The sequence below is a fragment of the Poromitra crassiceps genome (genome assembly GCF_964638095.1).
Source record: "Poromitra crassiceps genome assembly, chromosome: 8".
Lineage (NCBI taxonomy): Eukaryota > Metazoa > Chordata > Actinopteri > Beryciformes > Melamphaidae > Poromitra > Poromitra crassiceps.
In genome coordinates this window covers 8,142,542-8,168,100 of record NC_139629.1, presented here as the reverse complement: position 1 = coordinate 8,168,100, position 25,559 = coordinate 8,142,542, and the positions used below count along the sequence as shown (strand labels likewise).

At 44.8% G+C, this 25,559-nt stretch overlaps 1 protein-coding gene across 1 annotated transcript in view; it reads right to left on the bottom strand.

The window, feature by feature from the left end:
- Positions 1–25,559, bottom strand: part of armc8 (armadillo repeat containing 8) — a 37,182-nt gene that overhangs the window by 9,464 nt on the left and 2,159 nt on the right. The window contains exons 2-16 of the mRNA XM_083642390.1: positions 25,238–25,314; positions 20,404–20,475; positions 19,920–20,062; positions 19,687–19,784; positions 19,439–19,531; positions 18,582–18,662; positions 18,281–18,356; positions 17,942–18,032; positions 17,734–17,794; positions 17,349–17,549; positions 9,815–9,910; positions 8,489–8,571; positions 4,280–4,361; positions 2,719–2,805; positions 2,436–2,528 (exon numbers count right to left, since the gene is read on the bottom strand). Coding sequence (XP_083498516.1) covers positions 2,436–2,528; positions 2,719–2,805; positions 4,280–4,361; positions 8,489–8,571; positions 9,815–9,910; positions 17,349–17,549; positions 17,734–17,794; positions 17,942–18,032; positions 18,281–18,356; positions 18,582–18,662; positions 19,439–19,531; positions 19,687–19,784; positions 19,920–20,062; positions 20,404–20,475; positions 25,238–25,314 — 1,434 coding nt within the window. The remainder of the gene's footprint in view (positions 1–2,435; positions 2,529–2,718; positions 2,806–4,279; positions 4,362–8,488; positions 8,572–9,814; positions 9,911–17,348; positions 17,550–17,733; positions 17,795–17,941; positions 18,033–18,280; positions 18,357–18,581; positions 18,663–19,438; positions 19,532–19,686; positions 19,785–19,919; positions 20,063–20,403; positions 20,476–25,237; positions 25,315–25,559) is intronic.

The following is a 25,559-nucleotide window of genomic DNA, read 5'->3' as shown; positions in this document are numbered from 1 at the left end:
CAAAGAAAAATGTGACTAATGAATAATAAATAAGATTTCATAAACATTTAAGGACTGTGGATCTGATTTGAATATTGCCTGTATGGGTTCCTGCCTCAGTTATGATGATACAAAGAAGTGGCTGTCAAAATGTCAGACCCTGAATTGCTAGCAGCCAATGTGTGCAGATGCAAGGACAGCTAGTTCAAGTTGGACAGATGTAAGGACAGCTGGATGGACAGATGTAAGGACAGCTGATTGGACAGATGTAAGGACAGCTGGTTGGACAGCTGATTGGACAGATGTAAGGACAGCTGGATGGACAGATGTAAGGACAGCTGATTGGACAGATGTAAGGACAGCTGATTGGACAGATGTAAGGACAGCTGATTGCACAGATGTAAGGACAGCTGATTGGACAGATGTAAGGACAGCTGGTTGGACAGCTGATTGGACAGATGTAAGGACAGCTGGATGGACAGATGTAAGGACAGCTGGATGGACAGATGTAAGGACAGCTGGATGGACAGATGTAAGGACAGCTGGTTGGACAGCTGATTGGACAGATGTAAGGACAGCTGGATGGACAGATGTAAGGACAGCTGGATGGACAGATGTAAGGACAGCTGGATGGACAGATGTAAGGACAGCTGGATGGACAGATGTAAGGACAGATGTAAGGACAGCTGGATGGACAGATGTAAGGACAGCTGGTTGGACAGATGTAAGGACAGCTGATTGCACAGATGTAAGGACAGCTGATTGCACAGATGTAAGGACAGCTGATTGCACAGATGTAAGGACAGATGTAAGGACAGCTGATTGGACAGATGTAAGGACAGCTGGTTGGACAGATGTAAGGACAGATGTAAGGACAGCTGATTGGACAGATGTAAGGACAGCTGATTGGACAGATGTAAGGACAGCTGGTTGGACAGATGTAAGGACAGATGTAAGGACAGCTGATTGGACAGATGTAAGGACAGCTGATTGGACAGATGTAAGGACAGCTGATTGGACAGATGTAAGGACAGCTGATTGGACAGATGTAAGGACAGATGTAAGGACAGCTGATTGGACAGATGTAAGGACAGCTGATTGGACAGATGTAAGGACAGCTGATTGGACAGATGTAAGGACAGCTGATTGGACAGATGTAAGGACAGCTGATTGGACAGATGTAAGGACAGATGTAAGGACAGCTGATTGGACAGATGTAAGGACAGCTGATTGGACAGATGTAAGGACAGATGTAAGGACAGCTGATTGGACAGATGTAAGGACAGCTGATTGGACAGATGTAAGGACAGCTGATTGGACAGATGTAAGGACAGCTGATTGGACAGATGTAAGGACAGCTGATTGGACAGATGTAAGGACAGATGTAAGGACAGCTGATTGGACAGATGTAAGGACAGCTGATTGGACAGATGTAAGGACAGATGTAAGGACAGCTGATTGGACAGATGTAAGGACAGCTGATTGCACAGATGTAAGGACAGCTGATTGCACAGATGTAAGGACAGCTGATTGCACAGATGTAAGGACAGCTGATTGGACAGATGTAAGGACAGCTGATTGCACAGATGTAAGGACTAGGGATGCACCGATGTGAACATTTTGGCTGATACCGATAACGATATTAACATTGCTGTTATGGCCGATAACCGATATTTACCTATGTTGATATGATCTGTATAAAAACACATTTCTATGATAATAACATTTTGTACATACTGAAAAACACATGTAAACAATGTGCATTTGGAAAAGCCCATAAATCATAGATTTATCACAATGTTTCCTCTCAATTGGAACATTTTGGCTGATACCGATAACCGATATTAACAATGCAAAATCGGACCCACGCCGATATGTAAAAAAATTACTAACATCGGCCGATACTGCGATGATTGCCGATATATCGTGCATCACTAGTAAGGACAGCTGATTGGACAGATGTTAAGGACAGCTGGTTGGACAGATGTAAGGACAGCTGATTGGACAGATGTTAAGGACAGCTGGTTGGACAGATGTAAGGACAGCTGATTGGACAGAGCTAAGGACAGCTGGTTGGAACCAGAGCCGTATAATAGAAGAGTTCCGACATCTCCATTCACTCCAATGGACCAGTTTTTTTCCAGGAAGTAGAAAGTGGAACTCTTCAGTAAAAAAAGCAGCACTGTCGAGTTGCATCAAAATAGACAGTGTTGTACTTTGAAAGGGTTTTTCATCCCTTGAAATTAATCAAATTGTACATTATCTGCTTTATTTTAGCATGCAAAAGTAGCGCGAGACCCATTCCTGGCTGTTCATTGGCTAATGATTCTTGCATTTTGGTCCTCCGCTGACGCCACTCTCTTACTAGAGGACACTAGTTGGAACACATGTAAGGACAGCTGATTGGACAGATGGATGGTGGGATAATGAACAGGGACATAAAAGAGCATTCTCACCATCAGGGCCCAGATCCCGTTGACCCTCAGAGCAGGGCTGTCACTCTGGGTCAGACTGCATAGTAATTCAATCACCCCTGACTCCAGGATGGGCTGCAAACACACACACACACACACACACACACACACACACACACACACACACACACACACACACACACACACACACACACACACACAATATTGTAAGAACATTGTAATAATACACATTTCAATGTGGGGTGTGTGTGTGTGCGTGCGCGTGTGTGTGTGTGTGTGTGTGTGTGTGTGTGTGTGTGTGTACCTCTTTGCTGGGTGAGAACTCCAGCAGCAGGTTGCATAGTGTTGAGGAGGCCATGACCAGGACCTCATCTGGGGCGTTCTGCAGCAGCTACAAACAGCAACAACAACAATGACATACCTGTACCATGCTACTCTGATATCACTTTATGTTTTATTTCTTTAACCTTTAACCTGATTTATCTCAGGGAAATTGACTGAGCACACTCTTTTCCAGTGACACGCAGCGAAGGTATTGCAAGTGCGCCGCCAAATCATTCACGAAAACATTACAATCTTAAAATAATATATTATATATATATTAAGCCTATCAGCGCCAGATAACTCTCTCTATACGTATACGTATACGTGTTCTCAATCTGGTTTCCCCTGCGACATTCCCACACAGGCCTGGAGCATGTGCACCAGAGACTTCCGCCCTGTCCAGCCGGCTAAGTTCTGCTTAGCCCTCTGCTAAAGGTGCGTTCACACCGACCTATTAAAGTTTTTCGCTGGCGTCGAGTTTACATACAAAGTCAATGCAAACGAGCGATTGAGCGTATATTCGCCTGGGAGAAAAATCGCTGGGCGTCCGAGCGGCAGAGACAGAGCGATAGGGAGAAAATTCGCTCGTCGCCCGAGATGAAATATCCCAACTCGAGCGAAATTACGCTGGCATCAGTCGCTCGCTGTTCAACGCTGATTGGCTGCCGTGTTGAGAGTGAGTCAAGGATCACACTGGCTTGGAACAAACCGCTGGTTTATTGTGTGGCAACAAACCGCATTGACAGGCTGACAGCTGACATGAAGTGAAGTCTGTACTACCGGTATGGAGCTCGCATTAGGAGCACGCTGATAGGCTTTAGCTTGTAAACAATGACGGTGGCTCGTAGTGGACAAATATCATGACATTGCGTAACGTTACAGCCCCCACATGTCCGTCAATTCCTGTGCCTGTTGACGAGCGATTTAAACAGAGCGACAGAGCGATTCCAAAGGGTTGAATCAAGCGACAGAGCGAAAAATAAATATCTTTGTGTGAACACAGCTTAACTTGAATGTGGCTAAAAGTTTTAAGTGGTCATTTGGAAACAACATGGACGCTTCAAAGAAGATGTGTTGTATTGTCCGGAACTGTCCGGAACTCATTTCCCCGACACCACCACATACACTCACTGCCAGAGGGGGGAGACAAAAGTTCTGCACTATCGCTTTAAGGTCCAATTCTGAGAACTAATATTGTGTTAAAATTATTTTCACTTAGTTTGGTTACACTATAAGATAGATACTGACGGTGAAGTATCCTCTAATTCTCATAGACTGCAACGATTTGCTAAATGTATTGCCAAGACTCCATCACTTTATTTTCATAAAGTCTGGAAACTTATTAAGTGACAATGCACAGTGAATATACAGTAACATTTACAGACAGTTTCAGTCACTTGCAAGCTCAATATTTGAAAATAAATGAATAAAATAAATAAATATAATTGATGACAATGATGATGGTCATTATGATTATTTGTCTATGTCTCTGATTTTGTTTTACTTTTATCAAATATTGTGGGAGGACAAAGTCCACCGACCTTCATGAGGGGTTTCCAAACTGCATGGTCATGGAAGCTGGTCCTCAGCTGCTGCACCGATCGCGAGAGACTGTGGAGACACCTGGACACACACACACACACACACGCGCACACGCACACGCACACGCACACGCACCCACACACACACACACACACACACACACACACACACACACACACACACACACACACAGAGAGAAGAGAGATTCGGTCAGTGTCACGTTGGGAGTCGATAGGGATATAAGCAGCTCCTGATTCAGTTTGATACATGATACTGGACTCATTAGCCCTGTTTGAAACCGGTCCCTCCCTGTTACAGAAATAGTGGACTAGTGTGTTGGCCATTTTGTACTAGTGTCCGAATTCTCAACTGTTAATTTGATTCACTATATAGTCTAATTAGTTCACTATAAAATACCCACAATGCACTGGAATTTCTAGTGAACAGAGAATGTACCCTACATTTCCTCCCATATACCACAGGAGAAGAAGAGTGAGGTAGTGTACGAATTACAAAACTCATTTGATCGTTCCCAAAATAGTTCACTATATGATAAACACTACATGGGGAATAGTGAGTGAGTGAGTGAGTGAATGAGTGAGCCATTTTGAACATGGCGATTGTTTGATATTACCTTGGTATTTAGAACACAATCTGATTGAGCCCAATTATAACAATCCTTTATTACTTCTGAGGGAAAAGAAAAACATTAACAATATGAATCAATTGTATTATAACATGTTTTGAAAAAAGTATTTGCAACAATCATGTGGATCAAGATCAACCTGTGGAATAAAGCCTGTGTACAGTCCGACATTAGGTTTTAGAGACTATGACGTTTTGTCGTCGAGCTAAGCAAACAAGGAGCCCTGCTAGCATCAGAGAGCTAGTGTGATCCCAGAAAATAACTAGAACGACCGCAACGCGGACTTATGCCTCCGCCATTAGTTCATTCTGGAGTCCAAGTCGCCATTTGAGGCAAATTGGAAGAGATTCCGTCAAGGCGCTCCTGTGATGTTGCGTTACAGAGCTTGGAAATTGGGTGTGTGAGAGGTCACAGTGACCTTGAACTTTGACCACCAAAATGTAATCAGTTCATCCTTGAGTCCAAGTCGATGTTTGAGACAAGTTTGATTAAATTCCGTCAAGGCATTCCTGAGATATCGCGTTAACAAGCTTGAAAATGGCGTTGGAGAGCTCACCTTGACCTTTGACCACCAAAATCTAATCAGTTCATCCTTGAGTCCAAGTCGATGTTTGAGACAAGTTTGATTAAATTCCGCCAAGGCATTCCTGAGATATCGCGTTAACAAGCTTGAAAATGGCGTTCGAGAGGTCACAGTGACCTTGACCTTTGACCTTTGACCACCAAAATCTAATCAGATCATCCTTGAGTCTAAGTCGATGTTTGAGGCAAATTTGATGAAATTCCGTCCAGGCGTTCCTCAGATATCGCGTTAACAAGCTTGAAAATGGCGTTCGAGAGGTCACGGTGACCTTGACCTTTGACCTTTGACCACCAAAATCTAATCAGATCATCCTTGAGTCTAAGTCGATGTTTGAGGCAAATTTGATGAAATTCCGTCCAGGCGTTCCTCAGATATCGCGTTAACAAGCTTGAAAATGGTGTTCGAGAGGTCACAGTGACCTTGACCTTTGACCACCAAAATCTAATCAGATCATCCTTGAGTCTAAGTCGATGTTTGAGGCAAATTTGATGAAATTCCGTCCAGGCGTTCCTCAGATATCGCGTTAACAAGCTTGAAAATGGCGTTCGAGAGGTCACAGTGACCTTGACCTTTGACCTTTGACCACCAAAATCTAATCAGATCATCCTTGAGTCTAAGTCGATGTTTGAGGCAAATTTGATGAAATTCCGTCCAGGCGTTCCTCAGATATCGCGTTAACAAACATCGTACGGACGGACGGACGGACGGACAGCCGTACGGACGGACAACCCGGATCCATAATGCCTCCGGCCTGGCTATCGCCGGCGGAGGCATAATAAAGGAAAAATTCTGAGTTGAGAAAATTAATTGAGGCCACATCCACACAAAGACATTTTTCGTTTTAAACCGCATAACTTTTGCTACATTTACGCCTTGCGTGGCTGCGTGCACACTACCCCCGATGTTTCCGACCCCTGAAAACCACCTGAGAAATTCGAATACGCTGCTGAGCCCAGATCAGTTCTAGAACTGCGGGGTTGCATTGGGATGGGCAGAAACAGAGACTTTTGAATATGTTGAGTGTTTCCCCCCTGTGGCCGGCTGTGTTTTTGCATCCCACACAGACGCACGACCATGCAGCGAATCACCGTGTGGTCGGAAATCAATGTGAATGCCCGCTTATTCCTAGGAATGAATGCATCGATAAAAAAGATAACTCTGTACTTAGGGATGGGGCCGATCCGCTCCAATATCGGTATTGGGTGCCGATTTTGGCACTAATTCACGGATCGGATCGGAATAAAAAAAGAAAAAAAAAAAAAAAAAATTGCAATTCCAGTGCGGGCCGCACAGCTGGCCGTAATTTGCCCATGTATAATAGTATCCTTCTTTGCCTTGTATATTTTCTTAATTTTGTCTGCTTTTTGCAAGGTATATTTTAAAAAAAAGTATTTAATTGGCCAAATCTTTGCCTATACTGCATGTTCAAGAAAAATATTTGTATCGGCAGATATCCAAATTCAGGTATCGGAATCGGATCGGAGGTGAAAAAAGTGGATCGGTGCATCCCTATCTGTACTAACAAATACTGTAACTGTGCTTACAGTGTTCGAACTCAGTCCTATTGTAAACAACACACATGCGCGCTTGCCCAGTGTGCGTGAATGTGATGTGCATTTTCCGGCGTGTTAGGATGGACGGAGATCGTTCTCCTTTTAAAATGCCGGTTTAGAAAACGTATTAGTATGGAATGGATGCAGACTGAGAGCAAATTAATTAGATTTTTGTAGGGCCGTTTAACACGTTGAGTGCCATAGCCGAGATATCTCGTCTTACATAATCCAACGGTTGAGTGCCATAGACGAGCTATCTCGTCTTACATAAACATTTTTTTTTTTTGACGGTGGGACATCAATCAACCCCTTTTACGTCTTCTATATCAATATTGGGAGGAAGAGAATGTGTATAATCTATTTTACCGACCACTAAGTGGCGACAGTTCTCTCCTAAGACAGAGAGAAAGCCACAGCCAGCCACAGCCAGAGCCACAGCCAGCCAGCGCGCTGGAGAAAGCCAGTGTAATTTTCAAGGAAGTAGCTGGGCGAAAACTCTTTCGATTTCACACACACACACACACACACACACACACACACACACACGCGCGCGCGCACACACACACACTCGAGTACCTTTGCGCATAAATAAGACCAGAATCGCAAAAGCTTATTCAAAGCTCTCAGCCGACACCTCAAGAAACAGTTTTACAGTCCAGACGGCCGCGGAGAATCCTCCCTCCGCAGCACAGACGGAGGGAGGAGTTTGGAGACACACACACACTCTCTCTCTCTCTCTCTAGTCCCGAGAGAGAGAGAGAGAGAGAGAGAGAGAGAGGAGAGAGAGAGAGAGAGAGAGAGAGAGAGAGAGAGAGAGAGAGCACACAGAGTGGGAGACAGACACGCTGTGGGGGCAAAGAACGGACAGAGATCTCTTCCTCTCAGAGCCGCGGAGCAACGCGCGAACACACACACACACACACACACACACACACACACACACACACACACACACACAATACAGTATACAGACTTGCCCAAGGGCACCCATAATCACAGGCAGGTGACTGTTCTGCTGTTTGATTGAATTTGACAAAACTGCGATTATCTCAGCTTCCTGTCTGAGACGCTAAAACCATGCTGTACTGAACGGCTAATATCTACATAACTACTAACTCTGCAAACTAACTCTTTTAGACAGAGAAAGCACACATTCTATTAGTTATTTTTAGATGATTGGTGTTCACGAAGTCTTAACAGAAAATAATCCTCGGCTCTTGTAAAATGAGCCAGAATCCTCAAAAAAAAAACTGGCACAACTTACCTACAGGATTGAAAAAACGGCTGGCACTCAATGTGTTAACAGTTAAAGTGGAAAGAGAGTAGAGGGACTGATGCCATTTGTCAGCCGGAGTGACGAGAGGAAGAGAGCGAGGGAACAGGAAGAGCAGCAAGTGTTTGGAATGTGACGGCGGGGACACCATACCGGACAGCTGCTAGGCGGACTTTGATGCTGGATTCTGATAGGCCGCTGACTATCCTGTCCATCATGTTCTCTGTCTCTGTGATCTGTGGAGGCGGGAGGAAGAGCAGGTGAGACTGTCAACACACACGCGCACACATTTATGGCTGTCGCGGTACGTGTATTCGTCCCGTGACGTCACGGTATGGGCGTCACGGTTCGGTGTGTGAAGCGACACGACGGATATGTCGAATCCAGAAAGTGGTGGTAAAGCACCTAAACGCGGTTTGAACGCCATAAACGCCACAGAAGAAGACACACCAAAACAACACAAGAGCCATAGAAATCCGCGTTCACTGAATGGAATGTTTTGTGGAGAGGAAACATTACCGGGGGTCGCTCCAGCGTGTTTACAAGCCGTAGCTTCCATGCTACTTCACAAAACCACAACAACATCGAAGCAGCATCCAGCTGCCCCCCCTTTACCGGCGTCAAAAAAGTGAGTGCAGAGCAATATCCTAATGACTTTTATGACGCGGGCGATAAGCTGTTTTGCAAATTCTGTCAACATCAAGCCAACGAGGTAAGCTTGCTAATGTAACGTTACGTAGCCGCGACGCGCAACTATAAAAGACTTTCCTTTAGTCTTTTATAGTTGCGCATCGCGGCTAAACGTTACGTAACACTGACAAAGCTGTTCACTTGTAAACAAGCAACTTAAGAGTTAAGAGGTAAGGTGAGATGACAGGCAAGATGCGGTCAGGAAGAGGAGATGACTCCTTGTCATGTTCCAATAATCCATTATGATGATCGAACGTAATCATTATGGTAAACAAAACTCGCCTGCTAATAACGTTACTTACTCGGGAAAGTGAAGCTGTCTGTCAGACAGTGGGGAAGGGGTGGGTGGCAGTATTAGGCTACTCCACATGCACTCTGTTTACAAACTTGTGTACAATAAAGATTTAAAGTGGGGGGGGAAATGCCTTTGCCAAACAGCTGGAATACAGACATCTGAGAGGGAGGCGCACCCCACACTTTGAAAATCGCTGCTGTAGAGTAAAACCTTTTTGTGTGGATTACCTAGATCTTATTAAATTGTGGACATTTATTCATTCCCACTTATTAGACACTATTTCTGATGGTAAAATGAGCAAAACACAGAATTCAGAAAAATTGAAACGAAAAAAAGAAAGAAAATGAATTTGGGATTTGTTGCTTTCCCCGCGTTGTACCGAATTCGTACCGAACCGTGACGCTGAAACTGAGGTACGTACCGAACCATGACTTTTGTGTACTGTGACAACCCTAACACACATGCATGCACGCAGGCATGCACACACACGTCACCTTTTTGCGGATGTCCTCGTCGTTGGAGCCCAGTGAGGCATACAGTTTGAAAGCAGCTTGTCTCAGCTCGTGTGCGTGCTTCAGGTCGTGGTCCAGCTACACAGACACAGTGGACACAATGTCAATCAGTGTACTACAATATGTCAACAAGTGACAAAAGCTCTGTCATAGATAGAGAGAAAAAGAAAAGAAAAAAGACAGTTTTGCAAAGAGAGACAGGAAAGACAGACACATATAGTACATAGAGTCCAGAATATTTTCTCAACCTTCCAGTAATTCAGTTTTTTAATGCCCGGTATTAAATTGTGATATATTAGACGTATTAACAATGATGCTGGACTTTTATGAGTTGCTTGGAAGCATTAGCGGCAAATTATTGCACTGGAAATGATTGGGTCGTATTATGGTGGCATAACTCTTTGGATAATAAGACTAGAAAGACCATTTAAAAGAAAATGCAGAGAGCTGGAACTTCAGAGCAAAAATCATCTCTCCCTTTAACAAGAGATTTCAGCTGTAAATGGGCCTTACTCAAATAAATAAATACTACTTCTCCAAGTAGTGACAGGCAGAGTTGCTTGTTCTCTTGTATTAACATTCTGCTGTATGTTAATGCCAGGTGTACAGGTGTAACATTCTGCTGTATGTTAATGCCAGGTGTACAGGTGTAACATTCTGCTGTATGTTAATGCCAGGTGTACAGGTGTAACATTCTGCTGTATGTTAATGCCAGGTGTACAGGTGTAACATCCTGCTGTATGTTAATGCCAGGTGTACAGGTGTAACATTCTGCTGTATGTTAATGCCAGGTGTAACATCCTGCTGTATGTTAATGCCAGGTGTAACATCCTGCTGTATGTTAATGCCAGGTGTACAGGTGTAACATCCTGCTGTATGTTAATGCCAGGTGTACAGGTGTAACATCCTGCTGTATGTTAATGCCAGGTGTAACATCCTGCTGTATGTTAATGCCAGGTGTACAGGTGTAACATTCTGCTGTATGTTAATGCCAGGTGTACAGGTGTAACATCCTGCTGTATGTTAATGCCAGGTGTACAGGTGTAACATCCTGCTGTATGTTAATGCCAGGTGTAACATCCTGCTGTATGTTAATGCCAGGTGTACAGGTGTAACATTCTGCTGTATGTTAATGCCAGGTGTACAGGTGTAACATCCTGCTGTATGTTAATGCCAGGTGTAACATTCTGCTGTATGTTAATGCCAGGTGTAACATCCTGCTGTATGTTAATGCCAGGTGTACAGGTGTAACATTCTGCTGTATGTTAATGCCAGGTGTACAGGTGTAACATCCTGCTGTATGTTAATGCCAGGTGTACAGGTGTAACATTCTGCTGTATGTTAATGCCAGGTGTACAGGTGTAACATCCTGCTGTATGTTAATGCCAGGTGTACAGGTGTAACATTCTGCTGTATGTTAATGCCAGGTGTAACATCCTGCTGTATGTTAATGCCAGGTGTACAGGTGTAACATTCTGCTGTATGTTAATGCCAGGTGTACAGGTGTAACATTCTGCTGTATGTTAATGCCAGGTGTACAGGTGTAACATCCTGCTGTATGTTAATGCCAGGTGTAACATCCTGCTGTATGTTAATGCCAGGTGTAACATTCTGCTGTATGTTAATGCCAGGTGTAACATCCTGCTGTATGTTAATGCCAGGTGTAACATCCTGCTGTATGTTAATGCCAGGTGTAACATCCTGCTGTATGTTAATGCCAGGTGTAACATCCTGCTGTATGTTAATGCCAGGTGTACAGGTGTAACATCCTGCTGTATGTTAATGCCAGGTGTAACATCCTGCTGTATGTTAATGCCAGGTGTACAGGTGTAACATTCTGCTGTATGTTAATGCCAGGTGTACAGGTGTAACATCCTGCTGTATGTTAATGCCAGGTGTACAGGTGTAACATTCTGCTGTATGTTAATGCCAGGTGTACAGGTGTAACATTCTGCTGTATGTTAATGCCAGGTGTACAGGTGTAACATCCTGCTGTATGTTAATGCCAGGTGTACAGGTGTAACATTCTGCTGTATGTTAATGCCAGGTGTACAGGTGTAACATTCTGCTCTATGTTAATGCCAGGTGTACAGGTGTAACATCCTGCTGTATGTTAATGCCAGGTGTAACATTCTGCTGTATGTTAATGCCAGGTGTACAGGTGTAACATCCTGATGTATGTTAATGCCAGGTGTACAGGTGTAACATTCTGCTGTATGTTAAAGCCAGGTGTACAGGTGTAACATCCTGCTCTATGTTAATGCCAGGTGTAACATTCTGCTGTATGTTAATGCCAGGTGTACAGGTGTAACATCCTGCTGTATGTTAATGCCAGGTGTACAGGTGTAACATTCTGCTGTATGTTAATACCAGGTGTACAGGTGTAACATTCTGCTGTATGTTAATGCCAGGTGTACAGGTGTAACATCCTGCTGTATGTTAATGCCAGGTGTACAGGTGTAACATCCTGCTGTATGTTAATGCCAGGTGTACAGGTGTAACATTCTGCTGTATGTTAAAGCCAGGTGTACAGGTGTAACATTCTGCTGTATGTTAATGCCAGGTGTACAGGTGTAACATCCTGCTGTATGTTAATGCCAGGTGTACAGGTGTAACATCCTGCTGTATGTTAATGCCAGGTGTACAGGTGTAACATTCTGCTGTATGTTAAAGCCAGGTGTACAGGTGTAACATCCTGCTGTATGTTAATGCCAGGTGTACAGGTGTAACATTCTGCTGTATGTTAATGCCAGGTGTACAGGTGTAACATCCTGCTGTATGTTAATGCCAGGTGTACAGGTGTAACATTCTGCTGTATGTTAATGCCAGGTGTACAGGTGTAACATCCTGCTGTATGTTAATGCCAGGTGTACAGGTGTAACATCCTGCTGTATGTTAATGCCAGGTGTACAGGTGTAACATTCTGCTGTATGTTAATACCAGGTGTACAGGTGTAACATTCTGCTGTATGTTAATGCCAGGTGTACAGGTGTAACATTCTGCTGTATGTTAATGCCAGGTGTACAGGTGTAACATCCTGCTGTATGTTAATGCCAGGTGTACAGGTGTAACATCCTGCTGTATGTTAATGCCAGGTGTACAGGTGTAACATCCTGCTGTATGTTAATGCCAGGTGTACAGGTGTAACATTCTGCTGTATGTTAATGCCAGGTGTACAGGTGTAACATTCTGCTGTATGTTAAAGCCAGGTGTACAGGTGTAACATTCTGCTGTATGTTAATGCCAGGTGTACAGGTGTAACATCCTGCTGTATGTTAATGCCAGGTGTACAGGTGTAACATTCTGCTGTATGTTAATGCCAGGTGTACAGGTGTAACATCCTGCTGTATGTTAATGCCAGGTGTACAGGTGTAACATCCTGCTGTATGTTAATGCCAGGTGTACAGGTGTAACATCCTGCTGTATGTTAATGCCAGGTGTACAGGTGTAACATTCTGCTGTATGTTAATGCCAGGTGTACAGGTGTAACATTCTGCTGTATGTTAATGCCAGGTGTACAGGTGTAACATTCTGCTGTATGTTAAAGCCAGGTGTACAGGTGTAACATCCTGCTGTATGTTAATGCCAGGTGTACAGGTGTAACATTCTGCTGTATGTTAATGCCAGGTGTACAGGTGTAACATTCTGCTGTATGTTAAAGCCAGGTGTAACATTCTGCTGTATGTTAAAGCCAGGTGTACAGGTGTAACATCCTGCTGTATGTTAATGCCAGGTGTACAGGTGTAACATTCTGCTGTATGTTAATGCCAGGTGTACAGGTGTAACATCCTGCTGTATGTTAATGCCAGGTGTACAGGTGTAACATTCTGCTGTATGTTAATGCCAGGTGTACAGGTGTAACATTCTGCTGTATGTTAATGCCAGGTGTACAGGTGTAACATCCTGCTGTATGTTAATGCCAGGTGTAACATCCTGCTGTATGTTAATGCCATGTGTACAGGTGTAACATCCTGCTGTATGTTAATGCCAGGTGTACAGGTGTAACATTCTGCTGTATGTTAATACCAGGTGTACAGGTGTAACATCCTGCTGTATGTTAATGCCAGGTGTACAGGTGTAACATCCTGCTGTATGTTAATGCCAGGTGTACAGGTGTAACATCCTGCTGTATGTTAATGCCAGGTGTACAGGTGTAACATCCTGCTGTATGTTAATGCCAGGTGTACAGGTGTAACATCCTGCTGTATGTTAATGCCAGGTGTACAGGTGTAACATCCTGCTGTATGTTAATGCCAGGTGTACAGGTGTAACATTCTGCTCTATGTTAATGCCAGGTGTACAGGTGTAACATCCTGCTCTATGTTAATGCCAGGTGTAACATTCTGCTGTATGTTAATGCCAGGTGTACAGGTGTAACATCCTGCTGTATGTTAATGCCAGGTGTACAGGTGTAACATCCTGCTGTATGTTAATGCCAGGTGTACAGGTGTAACATTCTGCTGTATGTTAATACCAGGTGTACAGGTGTAACATTCTGCTGTATGTTAATGCCAGGTGTACAGGTGTAACATTCTGCTGTATGTTAATACCAGGTGTACAGGTGTAACATTCTGCTGTATGTTAATGCCAGGTGTACAGGTGTAACATTCTGCTGTATGTTAATGCCAGGTGTACAGGTGTAACATTCTGCTGTATGTTAATGCCAGGTGTACAGGTGTAACATTCTGCTGTATGTTAATACCAGGTGTACAGGTGTAACATTCTGCTGTATGTTAATGCCAGGTGTACAGGTGTAACATTCTGCTGTATGTTAATGCCAGGTGTACAGGTGTAACATTCTGCTGTATGTTAATGCCAGGTGTACAGGTGTAACATCCTGCTGTATGTTAATGCCAGGTGTACAGGTGTAACATTCTGCTGTATGTTAATGCCAGGTGTACAGGTGTAACATTCTGCTGTATGTTAAAGCCAGGTGTACAGGTGTAACATCCTGCTGTATGTTAATGCCAGGTGTAACATCCTGCTGTATGTTAATGCCAGGTGTACAGGTGTAACATTCTGCTCTATGTTAATGCCAGGTGTAACATCCTGCTGTATGTTAATGCCAGGTGTACAGGTGTAACATCCTGCTGTATGTTAATGCCAGGTGTACAGGTGTAACATCCTGCTGTATGTTAATGCCAGGTGTACAGGTGTAACATCCTGCTGTATGTTAATGCCAGGTGTAACATTCTGCTGTATGTTAATGCCAGGTGTACAGGTGTAACATCCTGCTGTATGTTAATGCCAGGTGTACAGGTGTAACATCCTGCTGTATGTTAATGCCAGGTGTACAGGTGTAACATTCTGCTGTATGTTAATACCAGGTGTACAGGTGTAACATTCTGCTGTATGTTAATGCCAGGTGTAACATTCTGCTGTATGTTAATACCAGGTGTACAGGTGTAACATCCTGCTGTATGTTAATGCCAGGTGTACAGGTGTAACATCCTGCTGTATGTTAATGCCAGGTGTACAGGTGTAACATCCTGCTGTATGTTAATGCCAGGTGTACAGGTGTAACATCCTGCTGTATGTTAATGCCAGGTGTACAGGTGTAACATCCTGCTGTATGTTAATGCCAGGTGTACAGGTGTAACATTCTGCTCTATGTTAATGCCAGGTGTACAGGTGTAACATCCTGCTCTATGTTAATGCCAGGTGTAACATTCTGCTGTATGTTAATGCCAGGTGTACAGGTGTAACATCCTGCTGTATGTTAATGCCAGGTGTACAGGTGTAACATCCTGCTCTATCTTAATGCCAGGTGTACAGGTGTAACATCCTGCTCTATGTTAATGCCAGGTGTACAGGTGTAACATTCTGCTCTATGTTAATGCCAGGTGTACAGGTGTAACATCCTGCTCTATGTTAATGCCAGGTGTAACATTCTGCTGTATGTTAATGCCAGGTGTACAGGTGTAACATCCTGCTGTATGTTAATGCCAGGTGTAACATTCTGCTGTATGTTAATGCCAGGTGTACAGGTGTAACATCCTGCTCTATGTTAATGCCAGGTGTAACATTCTGCTCTATGTTAATGCCAGGTGTACAGGTGTAACATTCTGCTCTATGTTAATGCCAGGTGTAACATTCTGCTCTATGTTAATGCCAGGTGTAACATCCTGCTGTATGTTAATGCCAGGTGTACAGGTGTAACATTCTGCTCTATGTTAATGCCAGGTGTACAGGTGTAACATTCTGCTGTATGTTAATGCCAGGTGTACAGGTGTAACATTCTGCTGTATGTTAATGCCAGGTGTACAGGTGTAACATTCTGCTGTATGTTAATGCCAGGTGTACAGGTGTAACATTCTGCTGTATGTTAAAGCCAGGTGTACAGGTGTAACATCCTGCTGTATGTTAATGCCAGGTGTACAGGTGTAACATCCTGCTGTATGTTAACTCATTGAGTGCCATGGACGAGTATGTTCGTCATTTCGTTTAGTAACGTAGAGTGCCAAGGACGAGTATGTTCGTCAATTGCGTTTTTTGACGGTGGGACGTGGATCAAAGCCTCAGGCATCTCCTGTACAAATATGGGAGCTATTGAAGGTGTATAGCCTATTTTACGGACTCATTAGGTGGCGACAGTGCTCTCCAGATTACAGAAAGGTCCGGAAAACAGCAGGAAAAAGCCGTGATCAAAGAGAAACCGATGCATGCTGCAGCCAGAGCCATATAGATTGCTCTGTCTGCAGCTGACGTTGGCTGCGAACATCAGTCAATCCGCGCCCACAACTGAGCTCCTCTGCCTCTGTCTGTCTGTCTGCATATAGCTTCTCCACACGATTACCCGCCAGAAAGGCAGCACCCGACGCCGAAGGGCCAAACCTTTCCCTGCAGTCCAGTTTGGCATTTCCGTGTCGCGCTGGGAGCCGCCCGGCGCACAAAAACTGAGCACTCCGAAAATAGACTGGGTGCGTGAGGCTGTGTGTTAGTGTGGGGAGGAGTTTGCAGCTGAGGGGGGGAGAGGGGGGTGGGGCACGCAGGCACCACACAACTACACCACGTCACTACATCAGAAAATATTAGCTAGAGTCAGTGAATGTGCTTGAAATGCTTCATTTCACAAAAGGCTGAATATCTCAGCTTATAATTTGAAACCTGTCTTTTTGCTCAAAACAGCCTATCTTCTCCGGCTCATAACTAAAGAACGGAAAATGGTATCAATAAACTTTTTTTTGCAGATGATAGAAGAGAGTCTCATCGTTCTTTGTGCGTGTTCGGTGTTTACATAGTAATATCACACAATATTCTGTGGGCCTCGAGAAATCACTGAAAACGCTCTGAAACTGGCACTGGGAGCGTCCGTTCTCCAAAAGTGGCTGGCACTCAATGAGTTAATGCCAGGTGTACAGGTGTAACATCCTGCTGTATGTTAATGCCAGGTGTACAGGTGTAACATCCTGCTGTATGTTAATGCCAGGTGTACAGGTGTAACAGGGGGATGACTCCTTCTGAATTCAACTCCCTCCAACCCCCCCCCCCCCCCCCCGCCCCCCCTCTCACCCACCCTTTTGATGTCGGTGATAGCGGACACGGAGCTGGGGTACTTGAAGTAGTCGGCCAGCATGGCCACCAGGTGGTCGGTGGTGCTGGCGATCCTCTGCAGCTCCACGTCGGGCTCCATCAGGTAGGCCAGGGTCTCGGCGCCCTCCACCCGCTCCTCCAACAGCCGCTCCTTACTGCACATGCGCACCAGGCACGGCAGGGCCTGCGGGGAGGAGAACAGGAGCGCATGACTGGCACGTACGTTACCACCCACAGGAGCCCATGACTGGCACGTATGTTACCACCCACAGGAGCCCATGACTGGCACGTATGTTACCACGCCCAAATAGAACCACAACAAAGAGAGATGTGATGTGTGGAGATGCAGAGCATCAGAAGAAGCTCACCTTTAGGACTACGCAGCTGTCGTCCGTCCTGATGGCGCCTGCTCGACACATGTAGGTTAGACTGGGAGAGAGGGAGGGGAAGACACAAACGGAGAGAGAGAGAGAGTAGAGGCAACAGTAAATATGGTAAAAGAAAAAGACAGAAAACACTGTGGTGAAAACACTTGAACATGCCAGCTCATAGTCACTGTGGTTGCAAGTCACTCACCATTTGGCTCCTGTTAGCTGCATTTCAATGGGCTTATCCCTTTGCATCATTCTGACAAATACCTGAGAGAGCAGCTCTCCATCCACCAGCACTGAAAACACAGAGACATCGAGAAGCTCTCGTTAACATGTGATGATCGTACAGAGGAGAGGAGAGGAGAGGAGAGGAGAGGAGAGATGGTGGAGGAGAGGAGAGGAGAGGTAGAGGAGAGGTAGAGGAGAGACGGTGGAGGAGATGAGAGAGGAGATGAGACAGAGGAGAGGTAGAGGAGAGGAGAGAGAGAGGAGAGGAGATGTAGAGGCGAGATGGTGGAGGAGAGGAGAGGTTAGGTTCTCTCACCATTCACCAGTGTCATGGAGACCTGAGTGTTCTCGTAGGCCAGGACTGAGAAACACTTTAACGCCTGCATCCGGACCTGCAGGAGAGATGGGGTTGGAACGAGAGTGGGAGGAATATATACATTTATCATAAAAAATAGACTTCAGACTAATGACCAGATATTGATACATACTGGAAGCACACACACACACACACACACACACACACACACACACACACACACACACACACACACACACACACACACACACACACACACACACACACACACACACACACACACACACACACACACACACACCTTATAAGAGGGGGAGATAAGCAGAGGGGCGATGTTCTGGATGGCACCGTGGTTGAAAAGAACCGTTTGGTGCTCTGGGGTCTGGAGAGAGAACATACACAACAGTAATACGTGTGGTGCATTCCACTGTGTGTGTGTGTGTGTGTGCGTCTGTGTGTGTGAGTGCGTGTGTATGTGTGTGTGTGTGTGTGTGTGTGTGTGTGTGTGCGTGCGTGCGTGTGTGTGTATGTGTGTGAGTGCGTGTGTGTGTGTGTGTGTGCGTGTGTGTGTGCGTGCGTGCGTGCGTCTGTGTGTGTGAGTGCGTGTGTATGTGTGTGTGCGTGTGCGCGTGCGTGCGTCTGTGTGTGTGAGTGTGTGTATGTGTGTGTGTGTGTGTTAGGGCTGTCACTTTTTCCCAAAATAAAGTTCGAACGAACTTTAATTGCCCGAAATTCGTTCGAATATATTCGAAGTTTTTTGGTTAATTAAAAAAAAAAAAAAAAAAATCAGTCCAGGCCACCGGGCATCAGCCCGACGTGTTAGCTTGGACGCTCACAGTCACAACACTGCCTCACAAACTTGGCTGCATCCAACTCGAGACAACTTTTCAGACCCTGGAGACAATCTTTCTCAGAAGAGACTAACGCGACAAATTAACACATGGGATTAACATTACCAGCAAGCAGCAGTTGGTTAATTTTGGTTCATAAAAATAAAAATAATAATAATAATAATAAAAAAAAAAAAAAAAAAATACGAACAGTCAATTTACATATCGAACACGAACCCCTCCCCCACATTCGAAGTTGCATTCGAATTTCGAATGAAAAGTGACAGCCCTAGTGTGTGTGTGTGTGTGTGTGTGTGTGAATACCAACCTTACAACAGTGGGAGAAGATCTGTGTGATGTACTCCTGGGTCCTCTGCGAGTGGCTCAGTAGAGACATTAGATGGGGGATCACAGTGGGGTCCTATGAAAAACAAGCAAATAGTCAACGGAAATATGAGTGAAATTGTATCGCATTTTCGGACAATGAAAGGACTGATTGGCCATATTTCTGTTGCCTATTCTCTGTCAAAACACTTGGGCTTCTTCTTCTTCAGCAGCAGCACATGTACAACTTACAGTGTAGAGCAGCTGCACAGGGGTGACTGGACTGATGAAGACCGTTCTGAGACATCGGAGACACGCTTCGATGAAGGTCAGGTCCGGACACAGGAGACCTGGATGCACGCATGTACGTACGCGCACACACACACACACACGCGCACACACGCATGCACACACACTATATTACTTAGGACTGCGTCGTTCAAAGTCATCAGATTGTGTTGTGCCGTGTGTGTGTCTGCCCACACCTTGGAGCAAGGCAGGGATGATGTGACAGTCCACCAGGGACTTGATGTTGTTCTCGGTGCCCATGGCGAGGCTGCCCAGCACCACGGCACATTCTGTCCGCAGCTCCGGACTGGACGAGTCCTGCTGGAGCAGGTATAGTAACCTGGGAACCCGTGCACGCACACAGACACACACAGACACAGACACAGACACACACACACACACACACGCACACACGCACGCACGCACGCACGCACACACACACGAAGTGAGTTCACTGTCCACAGGGAAAGTGCAGGGTGGACGTTAGTGACATTATAGTCTGTATTTCACCAAAAAGCTTGAACAATCGTACGGTATTATTATTCTACCTCACCTCATTAATTACAAGTTTGTATTCTTTTTAAAGTGAAACATTGTAAGTACATCATGTTAATTTGTTATTTATTGTACATAAGCAGCTTGTTATGCACCACCATGGTGAAAGGCCGCGGAGAGACAAACCTGGGAACGGCTCCCAGGACGATCAGGTTGGCTTTCTGCTTGTTGTTTCCAATGACGGCATTTTTCATGTCACTGTGAAGACAGACACACACACACACACACACACACACACACACACACACACACACACACACACAGACACAGTTTGTGAAAGTGGGCAAGAGGGGCAGAAGAAAATAATGATTTATTCATTGGGAGAATCAACACAGCAACACCAAACATTGTAACCAAAAAGCCTCTTCAGGTGTTTCTTCAGGTGTATCTCTTCAGGTGTGTCCCTTCAGGTGTATCTCTTCAGGTGTGTCTCTTCAGGTGTGTCTCTTCAGGTGTGTACACGCCTTGATGCTTTTCTGGGTGTTTGCCACTACATTCAAACATGTATCTAGGGCTGGGTCGGTTTGAAAATTTTAAAACCGGTTCGATATTGCTGTCTAAACCGGATCGAACCGGTATACCGATTTTTTTTTAAATTATTATTATTTTTTATTTTTTTCCAAGCAGGGCCCCCGAGTGTGGCCCATAACTGTCTGTAGTGCAACTTCAGTCCACCTGATAGCGATAATACACCTCTAAGCTGGTATTGTCAACCAGCAATGATACTGAATAAAAAGAAGCAGGACACCTGTGTAACAAACACACCCTGTATTTATTTCTCATAACTATTCAGCTCAACTTTTCTTCTAAACATCAAAATAATAAATGAAATAAGACTTCTGCCTATAGTGCAACTTGAGAAAAAGGCTAATAAAAACACAAGCAGTGCAATCAGAATGGATTGGCTTACAGCTGAGCTGCCTTATAAACTTCAAAACTCACAAATTCACACAATATAGGGCCTAGGCATGGGTCGGTTGAACATTTTGAAACCGGTTCGATATTCCCCAAAAAAACGTATCAAAGCGGCTGCAGTTGGTGGCGATAATGCACCTCTAAGCTGGTATGCTGCCAACCAGCACGAACACTGAATACAAATAAGCAGAACCTTTTAACTGTAACAACACACTGTTTTTATTTCTCATAACTATTCAGCTTAACTTTTCTTCAAACATCAACATAATAAACAAAATAAGACTTTTGCCTACTAGTGCAACTTGAGAAGAGGCTAATACGAACAATAGTGCAATCAGAATGGACTGGCAAAAAAAAAAAAAAAAAAAAAACTTAAAAAAAAAAAATAATAAAAAATAATAATAATAATTTTAGGTTTTTTCGGTTTGCACGTGATCAAACCGGTTTGGGCTCGTATACCGAACCGAACCGGTAAAACCAGAAATCGACCCATGCCTACATGTATCCACCTTTTTTTTCATTTAGAAATGCCCCGCTGTCAAATAATTGTGGGTGCAAGGTCCGGTCCAGAACATGACTGATTGTTGCAGGTGGCGCATTTCCTCGTTAAAACTCAGATGCTGGGGAAAAAAGTTGTTTGTCACAATAAATACACTCGTTTGACGACATATTTGAGGGAATGTAATAATTGTATCCATTTCTGTTGCTCTTTGAACAACTCGGGATATTTATCGACGAGATGTTTGCCACCTGGACGTGATTTGCTGCGTTCGCCTGCAGCTGTGGTTTACAGACGGGCTACAGCATGTTGTGTCTGTGTCAGCAACGTAACGGGGGAAGAAGCACCCATATGTCACGTAAGGCATCATGGCAGCTAGAAATAAGGTGGATAGGATCACATTATTGGCTAATGGCTACCTGCACCCTATTGAGTTCTAAAGCTGTGTTCACACCGAGATATTTATTTTTCTCTCTGTCGCTCGATTCAACCCTTTGGAATCGCTCTGTCGCTCTGTTTAAATCGCTCGTCAACAGGCACAAGAATTGACGGACATGTGGGGGCTATAACGTTCCACAATGTCATGATGTTTGTCCACTACGAGCCACCGTAGTTGTTTACAAGCTAAGCCTATCAGCATGCTCCTAACGCGAGCTCTATACCGGTAGTACAGACTTCACTTCATGTCAGCTGTCAATCAGCTGTCAATGCGGTTTGTTGCCACACAATAAACCAGCGGTTTGTTCCAAGCCAGTGTGATCCTTGTTGACTCACTCTCACACGGCAGCCAATCAGCGTTGAACAGCGAGCGACTGATGGCAGCGAAATTTCGCTCAAGTTGGGATATTTAATCTCGGGTGACGAGCGAATTTTCGCCCTATCATTAGTCTGTCTCTGTCGCTCGGACGCCCAGTGATTTTTCTCCCAGGCGAATATACGCTCAATCGCTCGTTTGCATTGACTTTGTATGTCTTCCCATGTTAGATTATGGTGACACCATCTACCGATCTGCCTGCAAAACTACTCTGCAAAAGCTAGACGTTATCTATCACCCGTTTCGCTACAAATGCCCCTTTCAGAACTCACCACTGCACTTTATATTCCTCTGTAAACTGGCCATCCCTACACACCCGTCGCGAAATACACTGGTCCATGCTAATTTACAAAAGTCTCCTTGGTGTGTCACCCCCCTACCTGTGTAGTTTGTTGCATACTGCACCTGCCGTGTACAACACCCGTTCTGCTAACCTCATCCTGCTGAAAATCTCCAAAACTCATTCTGTAATCGGTCAGTCATCATTCCATTCTGCCGTGCCCACAGACTGGAATGGCTTACAAAAAACACTAAAACTGGACAATTTAATCTCCAAGTCAGCTTTCAAAGACTCTATCATGGACATATTCACTGACACCTGCAACTGCTTCCTGGGCTAGCTCTTACTAGCTCTTATTAGTCTGCTCCGACTGTTTTTGTTTTATTTGCTCTGTCTGTCTTCTATGTTTTTAACTGTGTTTTAACTTGTGTTTTAATTTGTTCTAAGTAACTTTGTATTTATTTTATCCCCTACCCCCTATCCCTCAAAAGGCTGTGCCTTCTGCCAGGTCGCCATTGTAAATAAGAATTTGTTCTTAATGACTTACCTGGTTAAATAAAGTAAACTCGATGCCAGCGAAAAACTTGAATAGGTCGGTGTGAACGCACCTTAAGTCTTCTTGGCAAAAGGTTCTCAGACCATTCAGAGCATTCTAGATGCAGTGCAGCAGAGCCCCTGAGCTACATCATCTGATATTATGTACATTATGAAGACAGCAGCAAGCCTCAGCACAGCCGCAGCAAGGTGTTTCCCAACTTAAAGGGATAGTTCGGTTTGTTTGAAGTTGGGTCCTATCAGCTAGTCCGATACACTAACGTAATTCGGTACAGTGGTCTGGAAGCGAGGCGCAGTGTCTAACGAGATCCGGCACCCAGAGCAGCAGCCAAACCAGCCTTTTCTCTCTCAGTACTGGGGGTCAACAACTAAAACTATAACTGTAATTTAGCCACCTAAAACAACGCCCACCTAAACAAATCGATATCCGTGTACATGCACGCTCTATTTTGACAATTTTCAGCGCTTTACTTTTCCGCAAAACAGCAGTTTCATTCGGCACTGCTTTTTCTCCCAACCGTACAACCACCGTATTCCTCCGCTAAAAGCCAGCTCCGAGCCGCAGCACTGGATTACTCCGCAGTTATTTGGGGGTAGGCTATTTTATTTCTCCCGGTTTGAAGACACAACAAATAGAATACACGAACGAAAATATGAGTGATTTTGATAGCGAGGATGATATGCCATTCACCTTGGTGACAAGAGGATACAATTATGAACCAGAGAGAATACAGAAGAGGAACTTTTGCAGAGAGTGAACAGGCAGAGAGATGCGCCTGCTGCCTAAATGCCGGGGTGCCCTGCAGACCTTATTCACCATTCCCAGGATAAATTATGGAAAACGACCCAGACCAGAGAGGCCAGGTGACTTGTTGTCTCTAAAGTAAGTCAGTGTTTTATCTCTCTTCTAAGCCTTCCTGTTTTGTAAACCGCGGCTCTGTGCTCTGTGCTGGCTTTAGCGGAGGAATACGGTGGTTGTACGGTTGGGAGAAAAAGCAGTACCGAATGAAATGACTGTTTGGCGGAAAAGTAAAGCGTAGAAAATTCTCAAATAGAGCGTGCATGTACACAGATATCGATTTGTTTAGGTGGGTGTTGTTTGAGGTGGCTAAATTACGTTTTAGTTGTTGACCCCCAGTACTGAGAGAGAAAAGGCTGGTGAGGCTGCGCGAGGCTGCTCCTCTGGGTGCCGGATCTCGTTAGACACTGCGCCTCGCTTCCAGACCACTGTACCGAATTACGTTAGTGTATCTGACTAGCTGATAGGACCCAACTTCAAACAAACCGAACTATCCCTTTAACTGTGGTCTGAGTCAACTGACTCTGAACAGAGCAGGTATACATCAAAAGCACATGTGTTCCAGCTTCTTGTAGGTCACAGTGTGAGGCTGTCCGCTTGTATTGACTACACGTTCGTCATGCAACATTTCCCCTGCAGTGAATGTGCCCCAGATGATATCAGGTGGCAGGTGAATGAGGCTAGTGGAAAAGTACAGCTGTAGCAGACAAGGCAAGTCAGGCAGCTGCTAGGCTAGTGCGGCGGCTCGCGGCGTAACCAGAGCTAGCCTAGTCAGGGTTAAAAATAAAATGAAATAGAGCGAGCGAGCGCGACACACTGAATAGTGACATGTATTTTGAAAGAAGACACGTGCAGGCCTGCACATGTAAACACACACACACACACACACACACACACACACACACACACACACACACACACACACACACCACCATCAGTCCTGCTTTCTCCAAAACAAGCTGCTCTATCCTGCTCTTCATTATGCAAACTAGTCACCCAGCAGGTTCATTGCAAAACAATTCATCATGACATCATTCACTCCACATCACTTCCCCGTCTGTATGGATGAACAGACGGTACAATAGCAGCTGAACTTACATGACTCCCTGCAGCACTTTCTGTGGGTCGGGGTCAAACAGCCGGTCAACATAATGGCGACTGGTGGCGGTGACCTCCTGCATGGGGATGAGACACAAAGTGACAAGACAAGAAATGCATGAATGACGCAAGTCACCCGCACATGTTTTCCGGGTAGGGTCACTCAGGGCTTGCATCACACGCGCGCGCGCACACGCACGCGCACGCACGCACGCACGCACACACGCACACACACACACACACACACACACACACACACTCTCAAATGAAAATGTAATACTTTAGGATCTTTAAATGGTTGTTAAAATATAATTTAAACCCA